Source organism: Pecten maximus, chromosome 9 (assembly GCF_902652985.1).
Source record: "Pecten maximus chromosome 9, xPecMax1.1, whole genome shotgun sequence".
Lineage (NCBI taxonomy): Eukaryota > Metazoa > Mollusca > Bivalvia > Pectinida > Pectinidae > Pecten > Pecten maximus.
Window position 1 is genome coordinate 32,579,904 of NC_047023.1, and position 17,035 is coordinate 32,596,938.

Sequence of the window (17,035 nt, forward strand, 5' to 3'; positions counted from 1 at the left end):
CTTTCAATCGAAGTAGCCCTTTATTTGATATCATTGAAGAAGATGGGAGGTTACATTCATATTTAATATGAAATATTTCCTCTCTAGATGCTATAGTCAGATTATCCTAAATACTCCGGTTTATCTGAGTATTACTAGACAGTAGACACACTCACTAATTCAAACAGCTCTAGTCATCACATTAGCGACACGTGAGGAAACATATTCTCACTTTATTGAACACATATAATGACATACGGAATTGATCTCTTCAAATGATCTGATAGCAAGGATATTGGCAATGGCTCAACACAATGAAGACAGATAAAGAGACATCATATTTATTTCATAAGAGACATACGTGAACAAATTGATAGACTGGACTAGGCGAAGAATCCCCACAGGAACATGCCTATCGTCATCAGTAGGATTCCGTTGATGTTGACAAACATTTTCCACTTAGGTACCTCCCTGATATCAATCAGCATGCTCTTTTTAACTTCGTTATTTTCTTCTGATTCGAGGACCTCTTTAGGGGGTTTATATCCGCATATAAGGTAGACAACAGACTTCCATCTGGGGATCACCACTGTATCACAAATCGTACATAGATTAAATGTTAGTAATCTAGATTAACGTACAGAGCATTACCTGGGCTATTAGACATACACGTGTCTTTTCTAAGACTTATTATCAATAACAGAATAAAGAAATTTTTATGTAAAGGTAATATCATTATTCAAATAAGATTAATTTAAAATCCTATTGCTTTGGTCTTAAAATGCATGAATATATGTACATAGTTGCGAATAAATTAGTATATTCCGAAATAAGAATTTATGAAAAATTGATATATCTAAATTTCGACAGACTCGGCCAGCTAAGTTGTCTTCTGACAACACTTGTTTTTTAAAGTGATCAAGCACGATGTGTCTTAAATGATGACCATCAGGTTCTAATAAGGGATACAACATTATTGTGTGATGGTGTACATATGATCTAAACCTGTCTGGGACTTCATCGGATATAGTGTATCGTTTTGTATTTATTTTACAAGTGGTCAAGTGCGAACTTTGACCTTGACTTATGACCACTTAAATTTAATCATGTATAAATCTCTATTGATTGATACTATGATGCCAATATGAACTAAATTCTGCCCATTGTTTCATGAAATAGTGTGTACAAACGACTCGATGCACAAAGTGATTACTATATACCCCATCCGCTGTACTAAGTGGAGGTATAAACTGACGTAGCCATGGTATCCATTAAGTCACTTCCTAGCAGACAAGCACGAAGCCGGAGTGGACAAAAATCGGAATTATAACAACAAAACTAAGACAACTGTCCACCGGCACCTGAAATATTCTCACATTACAGAAGTTATCTCGGGAAAACTAACTTGGCACTTTAGATTATCTTGTTTTGAAATAACGATATAATAGACCTAAAACTATGACTAAAAAGGACAAGATTACGTGACTGGTGTGACTATAGTTAAAGAAAACATTTTTTCCTACTATGTATTCCTATTAAGGTGATCGGAAAAAAAAATAAAAATTAATAAAAAATAAAACATTTCATGTTTGCTCTCTGTTTCCCTATGATCTACTTTTGTAAAATTATCATATGCTTAATTACAAACAATTATTGCTGGTGGACTTTGTCACCTCCTTATGAATTAACGAAATGGTGATCGGAGTAAGTAAGTAAAATGTACCCTTTGGTTTCTCCTTGAGCTCAGTGATCCTGTTTTGTTTCGCCTCCTCATAGATCTTGTTCGTCTTCTCTTCCTCTTTAAATGGAACCCTCTCAATGGTGCTGTGACGTGTCCACCACGTTAGTCTCACTAACTATGGATTCGAAATCATTTTAATTGTTATACATTATATAACTTTTTATATATGAATATAACAAAAAATGCGTTGTTATGATGATACTAACACAGTCAGAGAAAATGCATTTGGATTTATTTTGATTTCCATGTGTATGAAAACATATCAACCTGTTCCAAATTATTACTTTTTATTACTTATTAGCTGTAAATAATAAACTTATTTTCAATCATGTTATGTGATCAGGTGGTTCATTGGGTAACGCATTTGCCTTTCATCTGTCCGACCACGCCTTTCATCTGCGCAACCACGTGGGTTTCCCCGGATATGCAGATTTCCTCCTACAGTAAGACTCCTCATACCAACAAGCGTAATATAAGTTGATATAACTTATTTAAAGTTTATCGTTTTAAAAAATTCAAATGATAACGAGTATTTGATTTGATGACAAATAAAGGGTTGTGTCATACTTTGAATCACTTACGTGTTGTGGGTGTATCGGTGGCGTTAGAATTGATACAATTATAGTCGTAAACAGGCTGATGAAGAACAGGATTATTGTAAAGTGTAAGAAATGAACTTTTGCAATAATTGAAGGCCTAAACTCCTCTTCGCCGCAGGCTGGGGACCCATAACCGAAGTCTAGCCCGAGACGGATTAATCCAACAAGTAGCCCCACCATCAAACCCCAGAAGGCTCCCTGAAACGTTATATGTACATGATACTTACATATTAACTGTTTATTAAACATTAACGTTTCTATCACATCTACTAACATGTATTTAACATATACATGTATACTAACATGCGTAATATATATGCTAATATAAGTATCATATATGATTATATAAGTATGATATATCATTACACAAGTATTATGTATGCTAACCTTTGAATTAAATAAGATTTGTACTACATAATTTATATTCACAATGATGTAATCATTTATATTCTACGAAATATATATCCCGTACAAGAATGACAATTTTACAACATATGCGTTCATTTGTATTATTTACGCTAATATTGATAATCATATGTAATATATGTTATATTGGTTTGATATTATGAATATTTGTAAATTAATGTTTTTAATTGTATCCTATGGTATGTTTCTATAGATATATTGGTACTACCTAACGATATACTACAGTGCTTCTGATAAAACTGTTCTATTCATATAAAAAACAAAACATGTGTAATTTATATTAATCTATTTTTGTAATGTTGTTTATATAAACTATGCCTCATTATCTCGACGATGATAACTCGAAGACCATGTTTAACTCGAAGTAAACATTCAGTTCCGACGGTAAAACATTCTATGTGATATATACGTACCTCGGATACCCGGATATCTTGTCGGTTGTTTTACCCCATTAACTTGGAGATAACGGGGTTTGGTTGTACATTCAATGATATCTGTGATGACTATCTATCTCGTTCTTTCTGTGTAAATCAAATTCAACAGTACAACAAAGTCATCTATCAACTTACGGATTCGTTTGTGCGGCTCCATAATATCGCCAGCAGGAAAAGGGAGAGAACCGGTGGAACAAGGTACCCACTGACAGACTGAATGTAGTTGAAGAGTTGTCCTCCTTGAGATGCTTGTAAAACTGGGATCCATATAATACTCACAACGACGAGAACAAGTACAAATAACCTGTTAAGATACAAAGATTTGTATGTATACATATACATCTAATTGGTAAATGTTGAGGTGTCGTATCAAACCTCTTCAATAGAAAAAAAAAGCATAAAGTCTTCTGATGTATCATTCAATGCCTTTTCTGGCATAACAATTCTATCCAAATGTTATTTCAAAATCAGGCTCTGAAGTGAGCTTATCCTTTACCATACATATATAATCATTTATGATCCCGTGCATTAAATCCGAGAAAATATGTAAAATCATTATTTAGAAATAGACTCCTTCGGGAAAAAAAATGTGTTAAAGTATTGTTTATTCATGCTTGGAACATAATTCGTTGTATTAGGAAAACTGTTTGACATCAATTTGTTCCTTCATTGCATACTGTAAAATACTATTATACAAATCACCTTCCTACGACCAAAAGCTCGCCATCTGAAGACCTCGGACGTATCCTTCTCCATATATCCATTGTAAAAATTGTGCTGGTACTGTTGAATACTGAGGTGAGGGAACTCATTAAGGCCGCCATCATAGCTGCTAGCATCAGACCCTTCAGGCCTTTAGAAAATTATACAGTAGGTGGTCACTTCATCGGAGCATACATCAGCATTGCGTGAATATTATCAAACCGTTAATCTGTTCACGTTTACAATGACTCGACAAATAGAAAAACTCTCAACGTGACTACTGGTAGGTTCGAATTGATGAGAAACCATATGGAAATATTTTTTCCTTATAACGAAGGATGTTTAACTTGCTTTTGACTGTGATGCGTTTGTCAACATCCCCCTAACGTTCGCTAAGTCATACATTTTAGCTCCTTGACAGCCGAAAGATATGAAAAGTCTCGACCAAATTGTTATTTCGGTAACATTTTGCATAATCTTATCACATGGACATTGTCATGATTAAAATGCATATTTACTAAAAGGCATTCAAGTTGATGGTTATTGTTATAGATCCCAGACCATGTTAGCTACAAGTGATACTAAATTCTATCTCTCCTTGGCGGATTATTTCTTTAAACACATATTCTTATTTATTGTTCACAATTTCTGTAGTATTATTTAACAATTTTAGCGATAGAATATATATACTACCGTATGTTCACTTTGTTTTAAAATCCGTCCATCAAAATGTGCCTTTTATTTATATGAATACATTTGCAGAAATATATCATAAATAAAACATTAAGTTTAAAATCAAAATTTATAATAAGAGAAACCACCAACGTATATATTCTTACTGTACGATTGTAATTGATTCTCACCTTCTGGCATCAGTTCAACAACCAGTTTAGGGTAAGCGATGTTGGTACAACCGGCTTCATTGTCGCAGACCTGTTTACAGATTTTGGGGTCAACACATCCAACCTGGTCTGTATAGCACACAGAAAATGATATTTGATTTTTATCATTACTGCATTATAAAACATGTACATGTAAATGTCCATTATCAATTTTATAACGATGTACCATTAAAATAATATGATTTAATTGCGCTTCTTGTTTAAAGTACTTAGTTTAATTACCTAGCTTAATTTTATTTTTTTAACCGCAAACTTTTTATAATTAATATAATTCCACAAAGCGCTTTATGATCAAATGATCAGAGTTCACATCAGTTAATATAGTTTGCTTGTAGATTTAATGTGTTTACCGGCTTTATCGCCCATGAACAATCAACGTCATTTGAACGCATCGAATAATGTTAAATACAGGATTTGTTGAAGCCGCCCTACAGAGTTTGCGTTGAAGCCGTCCTACAGAGTTTTTCCCTTTTTGGGAAGTCATTTAAAACTAAACAGTTTAATCTGAAAAGGAACCCCTTAATGAAATTCTGTTCGGGTTTGACAAGACATCGTTTGTATATAAAATGTTATATACAAACGTTACACAAGCTATTGGATGTTTCATATACAGAAGTGAACATACATGTACCTTTGAAAAGGATTCGGCTGATCATACCAGGAAACACTGTTGTAAATAAGGGCAGTATCTTGAGGTAGGCACCAAGAATTGATCCACCCTTTACATGGTGCATATTCTTCGCTGACAGTGTTCTTTGTACTAAGACCTAACAAGAAGAAGTTTAATCGTCAGACATCAGAACATGAAATAATATTAAATATTACTCGTTTATACGTATATGCAATATATCAATATGTACAGTGTAAATTAATTAAGCATGCATATGTCAAGAAAAAATGTTATCTATCAATGATGTGCTCATCAATTAAAAGTTATTGATTTAAAGTGATATTCAACACATGAATGCATAGATTAATGGATATTTAATATTTATGTATACGTATATTTATTCTTTATGAACTTACGAATGAATGAACCAACCAACGCAAGAATGATTAATTGAATTAATAATTGATTAATCAATTATTGAACGAATGAATGTATGTATTCATTTTAAAGGGAGGAGGATATTATTGTAGGAAGAGGGTCAGTGTCGAGAACAATAGTAACAGATACCTGGTCACAGCAGAAGTACCAGGCACTCAGTATCGTGATCCCAAACACATTTCCCGGCCAAGGGAGATCGGCAGAGGAGGCGTCTCGCAGTAAATGGAAGGCGTTTGCGGGAGGTATACCACATGTGGAGCCATTAATCCGTTGGTCCGGGATAGCACGGTGGAACTCGGCGTATATTTTTTCTATACCTCCTACTTTTACATAACCTTGAAAAGAAAGTTAAACACATTTATGTTTAAAGACTGAAACTATTTCCGGGAAGTATTCGTTGAATATTTGTGTTTCTATTTATAACATAGGCAACGTTATGTTTACTTATTTAGTATGTTACTATGTAGGATGACATTGATTTATAAAACGTATATGGTTCCATGATATAGAAAATCTATGATCTAATACTGCTTGTGATTATAGACGGAGAATGACGTTTAAATATAGATAAAACGGAAGCAAACGTAGTTCGGCTAGCATTTCCCTCGGTTTTGAGTTTTAACCGATGTCGATTTATCGTAACAAAACTTTTAAAAAAATATACCAGCTTAATTAAAAGAAAGAAAGCTAATGTGAAGATAACATATAACTTACTGATCACCATAAGGACAAGAGATCCCGCCACCATTATCACTGTTTGTAACGTGTCAGTATACATCACGGCCTTTAATCCTCCTGAAAAAATAACAAATACGCATACAAAGTACTAAATGATTACAGTTCATTATAATTGTTACTAAATGATTACAGTTCATTATAATTGTTACTAAATGATTACAGTTCATTATTATTGTTACTAAATGATTACAGTTCATTAAATTGTTACTAAATGATTACAGTTCATTATAATTGTTACTAAAGGATTACAGTTCATTATAATTATTACTAAATGATTACAGTTCATTATAATTGTTACTAAATGATTAGAATTCATTGTAATTTCGACGAATTCCCTTGTGTTTTCTTGGATGAATCAAGACTATCATAAACTCTTTTAGATGCCCTTTGTCTGTTTAATTTCAATGCTATATGCATATATGTGCTCTCAATATTTATATAAGCTAGTTTTTATTTGATGTTAAAATTTATGAAACGACTCTTTGAAGTTCGAGACGAGTTTCACAAACAAATTCGATTTCCGACTGGAACAATCACTTAAAAACGCCTCGGGATAAATTACACTAATACCTATACAAGGTAATAACATGAACAAATGAAAGTGTTTCAGTGCACAGTAGTTTACCTGATATAGTATAGAGTGCGGATATTCCAAGCAACAGGAACACCCCCGCGTACAGGTCCCATCCTACTGCCTGCTGAATGAATATAGTGCCCGCAAACATGTCCACCTACATTTGTAGAAAGGTAAACAAAGCTTTACGAACGCCACTGAGTATATGTACTAAAGCAACTATTCCATAATAAAACATATCTCAAAAGTTGAATCATCCATATCAACTTATAATTATACTATTTTTTCTAAAAATCAGCTATATGCAGTATTCAGTACATGTACATGTATATATATCTCCGCTAATGATGTTTAGGGCTTCAAAGCTTTGGTTAAAGGAGGCTACCAAAAACAAAACAAAAACTCGAAAAAGGTAGGCAGATTGACTCGGAATGAGATGTGCAAAAGACAAGCTATGACGATATGTGTTATACTTACAGATATTTTGGTGAAAACATATATAAGAAGGGCTAAAACTGACATATATATCTGGAGACGTTGTCCTCCGAACCGCCTCATCAAGTACTCGGGTAGTGTGAATACCTACAATGTACAACAGAGATATCCCAATGTATAATTAGGAGGGCTGATTGATATGTTGTGCGCCTCATATTAAAGGATTTGAAGACCTACAACATATAAGATCCCCCAATGTATAATTAGGAGGGCTGATTGATATGTTGTGAACCTCATATTAAAGGATCTGAAGACCTACAACAGAGATGAGATCTCCCAATGTATAATTACAATATACATGTACTTAGCACATACAGCAGATGTAACATTTACACAATGGGTATAAAACGTACACATAAAATGTGTATATCAATAACATATATTACATTCACACGCAATAAAATATGTATCTACAACAGATATATCATTCACCCGTAATAAATAATATATATCTAAAACATATATATCATTCATCCGTAATAAATAATATACATGTATATCTAAAACAGATATATCATTCACCCGTGATAAATAATATATATCTAAAACATATATTACATTCACCCGTAATAATTATAATATATATCTACAACAGATATATCATTCACCCGTAATACATAATATATATCTACAACAGATATATCATTCACCCGTAATAAATAATATATATCTAAAACAGATATATCATTCACCCGTGATAAATAAATTTTTTTCTTTTTTTTTTTGCACTCAGAACTGAGAATATATATTTGTTTTCGACTTTCAGCTTGCACAAATTATATTTTTCCATTAAACATGTTTTTCTCTCTTTTACACTCATTTAAATGGACACACATTCGCATATAACAAAAAAACTCATCTTACACACTTTATAATACATGTACACCTCGCTTTTACAAGGACAACGAATTGATATACATTATTTAGACGGAGACAAGAACACGAAACCAAACCACCATACCGAACACATTCTATTTATACTTATGATGACAAAACCCGACTCTCTGGCTTCAAACATTGCACACATGCAGACAAAAACAAAAACAAAAAAAAACTTGTACAAACATGTTTTGAGCAATCTTCGATATATGTATAAACAATACAAATGTAAAAAATGTAAACATTGTAGACCCAATGCCGAGCACACTGACTGATATTCTCTATATAGTACACATTCTTACAATCATACTGACAACTTGGAATAAACCAATTTCGAACTTTTTTTAGTCATATCATAATAAATTGTTTTAAGTTCTGCATTAGCTGATGTCTTCATTCTCTTTTTGTTCTCATCATTGTGCTTGATATTTTTATTCTTTTTTTTTATTCGTATTAATCAATTCATTATGTTTTATATCATACAACAATTTCCATATTTGATACATGAACATGTCTGATATTTCATTTACTTCACTAAAATACTGTTTTACACAAAATTGTGTAACAATGACATTTTTTGGTAATACTTAAGATAAAGCTTCCTTCTCAATTCGTATTTAAAAAGTTTAACTATATCCACATATTTAGTTCTTGTTTCACTGAGGTGATACCATTTGTATATAACAAACCCTATAAGCGATAAAAGGCTGTTGATATCGTTATAGGCTGTATACACAATTTTGTACCCAATAACTATATACCTTAAATTCCTTAGATCGATAGTATAACCAAGTCTAATTAGCGATTGATTAACGTGATGCCAAGGTGGGTCAATACCACAACATTCAATAAAATAATGATTATAATCATCCTTCGTTTTACAAATTTCACAATTTTCATGTAACTTAATTTTCCATCTCTTTAGTAAAACACCATTTGGAATAATATTATGGAGTAACTTCCAACGAAATATTTTCTCTTCATTTTCTATTGTTAAAAAAAATATAAAACGAAATAGATTTTTAAAAGTGTAATTATATGTTTCATTGATATTGAAGCATTCTATCCATTTATCAAAGTTATGGGAAGAATACGCTTTTGTATCTCGTAATATCGCATACAAATCATGATTACTTATTTTAACTAATGGCATATTGCCATTTTTATTTCTTTTGTACAGACAAAACCAACCGATCTGTACAACTGACTCCTTTTCGTAGTGCATCTAACCAAATTCGCGGCATAGCACGCTTTATAGCCGATATTTCAGCGATCCAATTTCTTTTACATCTTAATTTCTGATAAATAAGCTTATCATCTATATCGCCATTATCACCAATAATGTCATTTAAGTATATCAAATCGGAGTCAATCCAATTCAAAATATAACAATTCATAATGATAAATAATAGATATCTAAAACAGATATATCATTCACCCGTGATAAATAACATATATCTAAAATAGATATATCATTCATCCGTAAAAAAACTAATACAACTACATCGGATAAATCATTCACCCGTGATAAATAACATACAAAAATCTATATCTAAAACAGATATATCATTCACCCGTGATAAATAATATATATCTAAAACAGATATATCATTCACCCGTAATAAATAATATATATCTAAAACAGATATACCATTCACCCGTGATAAATAATATATATCTAAAACAGATATATCATTCACCCGTAATAAATAATATATACATGTATCTACACAGATATATCATTCACCCGTAAAAACTAATATAACTACATCAGATAAATCATTCACCCGTGATAAATAATATATATCTAAAACAGATAAAACATTTCTCGTCACCAGATTTACCTACAACATATGTATCGATTACCTTCACTGGTAAATGAATATCCAAAAAATGTATCATTTAAAATCTTTTAATAGACAAGGTCAAACTCTTCTTCATCCTGCGAACCGTTGATATTTAAAATAATACATTGTGTTTAGCATCGTTTTACATACCCCACTAGAAATGTAGATTGGTACAAAGAACCATCCCATCAGCAGCAAGCAGAACAGTCCCTGTAAGCAATGACAACGTAGTCGAATAAAAACGGATTAAGTGGGTATACTTTATATCAAAGCTGACGAAGAAATCATTGAATTCACACGAAAGTGCCATCATTTTAAAAACGATAGTGACATTTAAAACAATTATCGACGGGAATATCGGCTCTAAAAGTTTAATTTAATTGAAAGTCGATAAAACGAGGGCAGAACATGAACAAATAGACTTGCCCGGAGACCCTTGAAAGAACATGTTTAAAGTAGGATAGTGAGTGTATTCCTATTCATGTACAGCAACTGTTAAATCAATGAAATGTCACGTTCTCATAATGAGAGCCATGGAACCACTAAGTATATTACAATGTAGCGTCGAACGTCAAACTTAATATTGTGCAAGGATATAGTATGTTTTTGCCCAAATAAAGGATATTTTTTTCATAGAACCTTTATTTCCATAAACCCCCTCCCCAAAGTGCTGTATTATTTTCTGTCAGCAGTCGACATTTATCAAAGGAGTCGTGATATTGAGAACAAGGCATTGAGTACTGAATCAACTGTGACATGTTAACAACACAACATAAATTGTAAGCTAGTCGGTTATCTTCTGCTATTGGACGTTTCATAGTGACAAAGGTATGCTATAAAACGGCTGTCTTAGAATGGTACACATTATTACTAATCTTTATAACACTTAAAAGTAGGATGAATGACGTGCTGTAACAACATCTGTGTGTACGGTAGGAACGAAAGAGGATTTGTTATATATATCATTCAAATAGACGGGCAGAGTATAAGTAGTTGATATTCTTTTCAGATTTGGTGACAAGGAGGGCATACGGACTTTGTGTGATAAGACATGTGTATGCAATACTACGTGTTTGTCGATACAGACGGATATATATAATCATATGACCGATGTGTTATATCTTCGAAATAGAGTGCATCAAAATATGTTGTTTATTTATCCATCTTTTATCAGGACTGTCGGGGTTTTATGTTTCGTTACACGATATCCTGTCCAGTTATACAATTATTGCTGTATCATTTTAAACCTACCTCCTGATTCGGAATCTTACGCCGAATTATGATGCAATAATATGTAAATTCTCGTGTAGTAATTATATATCCTAAATAAACCAATCCCTTCAGTTTGTTCTATATTCAAACTCTTTAAACTATAATGATATAACGCAAGACTTCCAGACTACCTAATTGTTTTGGTTGTTATGTTGATCTCAGAAAATATATTAAACTGGCGCTGTTTGTGTTCCTTGATTTGATGCCATTCCCCTCCCCCATTTGCAATGTTCGTAATCGATGCCATACATCGACATAAAGAAATGACATATTTTATAAGATTTCATTTATGATTGAACAGTCAACACTTTTCCCTTATATGTCCGGGTAGATTTATCAATAAGTGATTGAATGGCTAGCATATACTAGTCCGTGGTTAAAACTTACATTCAATTCGTAACTAGCCACAGCGATTCCGTTTGCCGCGCCTGTACCTGCTAACCCCACAAAACTGCCGCTACCAATGTTGCTCGAGAAGAGTGAAGCACCTATCTGAAATAAAAAAAAAGCGAGAGCAGTTTTACTTCGTGTATATTACTAAACATTTATGTTTAAATACTATATCGTATATTGAAGTTTTCTTTAAAATTCAAGATAATTTTATTCGTGAAAGTGTGATCAGACACTGTTCTTACGTTGAAGTAGAAACATTCGTAATTTGTATATTTTTCAAACACAATTTCACTGTCACTTTACGGACTATTGTATTCTGACACACAGCCTGGTTGCATGTGTCATTTTTCAATAATTGTTATCAAAACACATCTCTGTAGATGAATACCTCGGTATGGAAAAGAAAAGATATCGTAGGTTTTTTTCCTGATTACGTTGCTGTCGTTTTTTGTTTCTGAAATTCAGTGAAATGTAACTGTTCACGGATGATGAAGCTTAAAGTGATTTGTCGGTCTTCTCCGTCTTTGTGTCGGTCTTCTCCGTCTTTGTGTCGGTCTTCTCCGTCTTTGTGTCGGTCTTCTCCGTCTCTGTGTCGGTCTTCTCCGTCTATGTGTCGGTCTTCTCCGTCTTTGTGTCGGTCTTCTCCGTCTTTGTGTCGGTCTTCTCCGTCTTTGTTATCATATATTCGTGTTAATTATGTTTGTTTGAAGAAACGTTTCTTTACAGGTAACAAACCGTATTAAAAGTGAAGAAAATGAAATAGTAGGACGTATTATTTCGAATTACATGTCATTGAATGGAATTTAGTTTATGGAATGTATATCATTCATTGACAGATATTCACCCTGAAGTATAAATCTCAAGAAAAAAATGAATGTAACGTAGAACCCTGGAATCAACTTTGTGATTTATATGCTGAGTCTAGTATTAAACAAATGTTTTGTTTGTTACTAGTACGCTGATGTCAAACCAGTGTAAATGTTTTATAGATACGTAGATAAGTAAGCGGTATATAAATCCGCGTACGTCGCTAGGGGGTACATACTTTGGTCTGTTTAGCTTCGTGAATCCTCATATCGGGGACAAACGTGCAACTTAGGAGGTTTCTAACAGTTCAAAATTATTTTTATATATATACCTTGCCTTCTAGTAACCATATTTAATTGTATGCTTGAAATAGTTTTATTGAATTGCATTGTATATTTGAAAATATCCAAGCTGATTTTTTATGTATATATCATAAAGCTAACCTAGCTTCAAATATGCATATTTTACTACAATAGTGTAGTGGAGCAGGACACTAGCGGGGAGCCTCGTTTTACTTTATTCTCTGTTTTGAATGAAGCACTGTTAGTTTAACATACAGGTAAACGTCCTTACCGCAAACCAGAGCATATCCCGGCCAGCTAAGAAATAGCCACTGACACTGCCTCGGTCTGTCCTGAGTGTAGCCTGTGTATCATAATGTAGACATAGTCACGAGCGATATCATTGTCATTATAACAAATCGTGAATATAAATGACAAATTAAATTGAGATCATTGAAACAGGAGTAATTATTCAATGACAGTACAAAGATATTAACTTAGGGTTAAGATGTATGTCACAAATTATGCATAGAGTGAAAAGCATTCAAAGGAAAGGAGCGAGTTTTATTTGTAAAACCGTGATTAAGTTTATCCGTCCCCATACTCTCCACAGTCGTAAGTTAATGTACAAACTTCAGTGGCATGGCTAGGAAAAAAAATATGGATGCTTTATAGACTCTCTTGGATGGTTTGGCATACAAGCATGCATGGTACCTACCCACTGTTTGATAAGATAGTGGGATGAGTATTTCATAACCAAAATGCAGATATTCTTTAAATCATTTATCTACCATGTCTACACAATGATGATACGAGGATGTTGAATGCCGATAGTCTACTGATCACTTTTCGTCCTAGCGGTTCCATAGAAGTATACGCCATCTTGACGCAGAACAGTTTAAAGACCGTCGACAAAACTTTACTTAAAAGGAAAATAACGTCATAGTAACGGTATATATAGCAATAAAGGATCACCCGCTCGAGTAACCACACTAACCTATAATAAGGAGCACAGCAGTATCGGTAATACGTTTAACTCACCATAATATATACTAACATTATTGATATCATTAACTGATTCTTACCACTCGTGTTATACTTACCCATATCCCTGTAGCCAGACAGAAGACTAGATAGATGACAATGACGATGATGTCTATTGTTCCGATGCTAGATGACGAAAAGGCTGACGCTGTTGAATTAGATGACATGTCTGTTGATGCTCAATGTCTTGTTAATGTGATACAGGTTTTCCCATTAAAATTGAGATGAGGCACTATCTTTACTGCGGCAAACACTTCAAGTTTGAACATTTAAACGCCTCGTGCTATATACGCGCTGTATGCAGAGTACACCATACGGCGAGGGACTCCTCGTGTTTTCTAGCTAGTGGCGTACATATATAGATACAGGTAGATGTACAACCCTCACTGCGTGGCTTTGTAGTCAGGTTTACCTACATTATATACAGGTGTAGATACCTTCAAACACTACACCACAGACATCGCAGACAGTACTGTTTGTCACAAAAATGTAAAAAAAAAATTTGCACATACAGTATAGAAATATATCATGTTTACACCAACAAATGAAAATAAATACAACATTAGAAAAACGTCCAAAAATGCTCAAATTTGCGGAGGGTTGTACAGTAATGCCGTCAGCTATGTTCAGTTTACTCGTCGATGTAGAAGACCTTTACGGTGTTTACTGCTAGCCCGAATTCTGCTTCCTGCATTTAGAGTGGAAGATTGCTTACATACAAACACTGCCTCATAAGTAAACACGTATTATTCCATCAAACCTAACAGGGTAAAAGAAAAGTTCAAAAATAGAACACAAATCGTCATAGTTTAGCTTGACCCCAGCTTCTTTAGGTAGAATTCCTAGAGCGTGACGCTTGACACCGCCAGGTAAAATAACTCCTAGCAACGCGAATAAAATCATTTAAAAGTCGGTCAAATAGTTAGATGTATACATATAGTAGAAGCACAAGACTAGATTTCATTAAGGATTTGGAAAGGGGTCGGTCTGTGCTGTCACGGTGTTCTTCATGGATAAGACTCTTCACCCTAATTGCTCTGGATGACATAAGTCGGGTCTCCTGTATGTTGTCCAGTGAGGTAGTCACTAACTACTACATGGAGACACCGCATTAAAAAATGGCTGTTTAAGCACAACAAACATTTAATTTTACTCAGGTTTATATTATAAACCATACACGAGTAGGTTTTGAAGTGGGGTTTAAATCATTTGAAATATCCATTTTAATTAAGACGGTAAATTGGTAGAATTTACATATGAAGGCAGGTATTCAAAGAATCAAAGTCGCCTGTTTCGAGTCTGCATCAAGTTTATTATATGTATTTCAACAATACATTTCTCAATTACTAAATTAGCATTATGCCGTATACATCAGCACATCAGCATATACGATCATAATGTACATTCATATTATGACATATTTCATTTTACAAGATGACGGAGAACACAGCCAGCATAATTCAAAACGAAATTATAATACAGCTCAATACGTCATAGCTTCCAGGCGTCATCATGAAAAAAAATCATATACAAATAAGTAATAAGTGATATACAAAACCATTGTTTTGAAAAATAACAAACAAAGAAACTGTTGATGTAATATCTTGAACTACTTTCGTATACGTGAAGTATCTATATCGAAATGGATATGAAACTTGTGCTTGTAAACAACAAAACAAACAATAAATTACGTTAGAAAGATGGCAAATAAGTACAATATCTTAACTGTTTAAATATAATGTTCTCTTAGCCGTAGCATGAAATGAATATCTTCCAAAACTCCTTAAAGTTAACATTATTTCTAGAGAACTGTTCCGTTATTTTGTAAACTGATGGTCGGCGATAAACTTATGGATTGATATGTTTAACTCTTATTTCTGAATAAGTTCGACACAACAACATAAAATGAGTTTCATCTTCAACTTCAATGTCAGATAGTATAATAACCATTCATACATAATTAAGGAACATATGAAGTAGTTGAATGTGGTAGATTTGGCAATGAGATTGAATTAATTTGGATTCCTTGTCATTGACAAATAAAGGGAACAAAATCGGCGACATATTCCCCTTGTTAAAACCGACCGTGCAGCCTTACACAAGACTTGACTCTTTCATATATTGACCTATTAACATTCAGCAAACATCCCCTTACACCAGATTTACACAGTTTAAACCATAGCTTATCATGCGATATACTATCAAACGGGTTTCACGCCTTACCGTCGTCGACAAATACACAGTAAAGTTAAAGATTTTGTTATCAAACTATTCAGAAGAGAAATGGCGTCTTGGGCACGCTTCCCCGTTCAAAGTCAAATTGAGCATCACATAAACTGACTGGTATACAAAAGGGAGGTAAACAACTTAGTTGTTTGACTTAATAACGTAATGCCCCTATAATTATAAACATCATTTTTATTACTTTTCTTGTGCAAAAGAAATGGTTACTCCTTCCGACCAAACTTTTGGAAAATAACCTTATTGTAAAATGGCGTTCACTTATTTTAATAGAAATGGTGCAAAACATCACTGTATCCAATACAATATTCTTTGAGTATAAAATCTAGATGACTTACCCCTAGATATAAGCCCTTAATTGTAATTAACAACTCGTCGAGATTAAAATCAAGCTCAGAGTAGATACGGTCGTCATCTGTAATATGTTCTGTATTATTTCCCGGGGAAGAATCTACTGAAGATTAGCAATATCTGTTTTGTTTCCCGAGGAAGAAGCAAATGAAATATTAACAATATCTGGTTTGTTTCCTGAGGAAGAATCAACTGTAAACTTAACAATACAGCCTTTATCTGTTTCGTTCGTTAAAGCAATTTAAGGATGCATTTCCAACTTCCTGAGTCGTTAGGTTAGAA

General features: G+C 33.4%; 1 protein-coding gene across 1 annotated transcript; it reads right to left on the bottom strand.

Annotated features, from left to right (window-relative positions):
• Positions 1-197: 197 nt before the first annotated feature.
• Positions 198-14,899, bottom strand: LOC117334480 (sodium/glucose cotransporter 4-like). Its single transcript, XM_033894135.1, has 15 exons — positions 14,221-14,899; positions 13,410-13,481; positions 12,024-12,128; positions 10,515-10,574; positions 7,621-7,725; positions 7,195-7,300; positions 6,546-6,626; positions 5,961-6,166; positions 5,415-5,550; positions 4,745-4,852; positions 3,882-4,032; positions 3,315-3,483; positions 2,302-2,517; positions 1,703-1,835; positions 198-568 (listed from the first exon to the last, which is right to left on the bottom strand). The coding sequence occupies exons 1-15, from the start codon at positions 14,326-14,328 to the stop codon at positions 363-365; spliced, it is 1,962 nt and encodes a 653-aa protein (XP_033750026.1). The 5' UTR covers positions 14,329-14,899; the 3' UTR covers positions 198-362.
• Between the last annotated feature and the right edge of the window lie 2,136 nt (positions 14,900-17,035).

Coding starts and splice junctions, on each gene's coding strand:
- LOC117334480 (XM_033894135.1), bottom strand. CDS start 14,328: ATGTCATCTAATTCAACAGCGTCAGCCTTTTCGTCATCTAGCATCGGA. Junction 5,551..5,960: donor GGTACTTCTGCTGTGACCAG/GTATCTGTTACT, acceptor TCTTCTTGTTAG/GTCTTAGTACAAAGAACACT. Junction 569..1,702: donor GCTCAAGGAGAAACCAAAGG/GTACATTTTACT, acceptor TTTGTGATACAG/TGGTGATCCCCAGATGGAAG.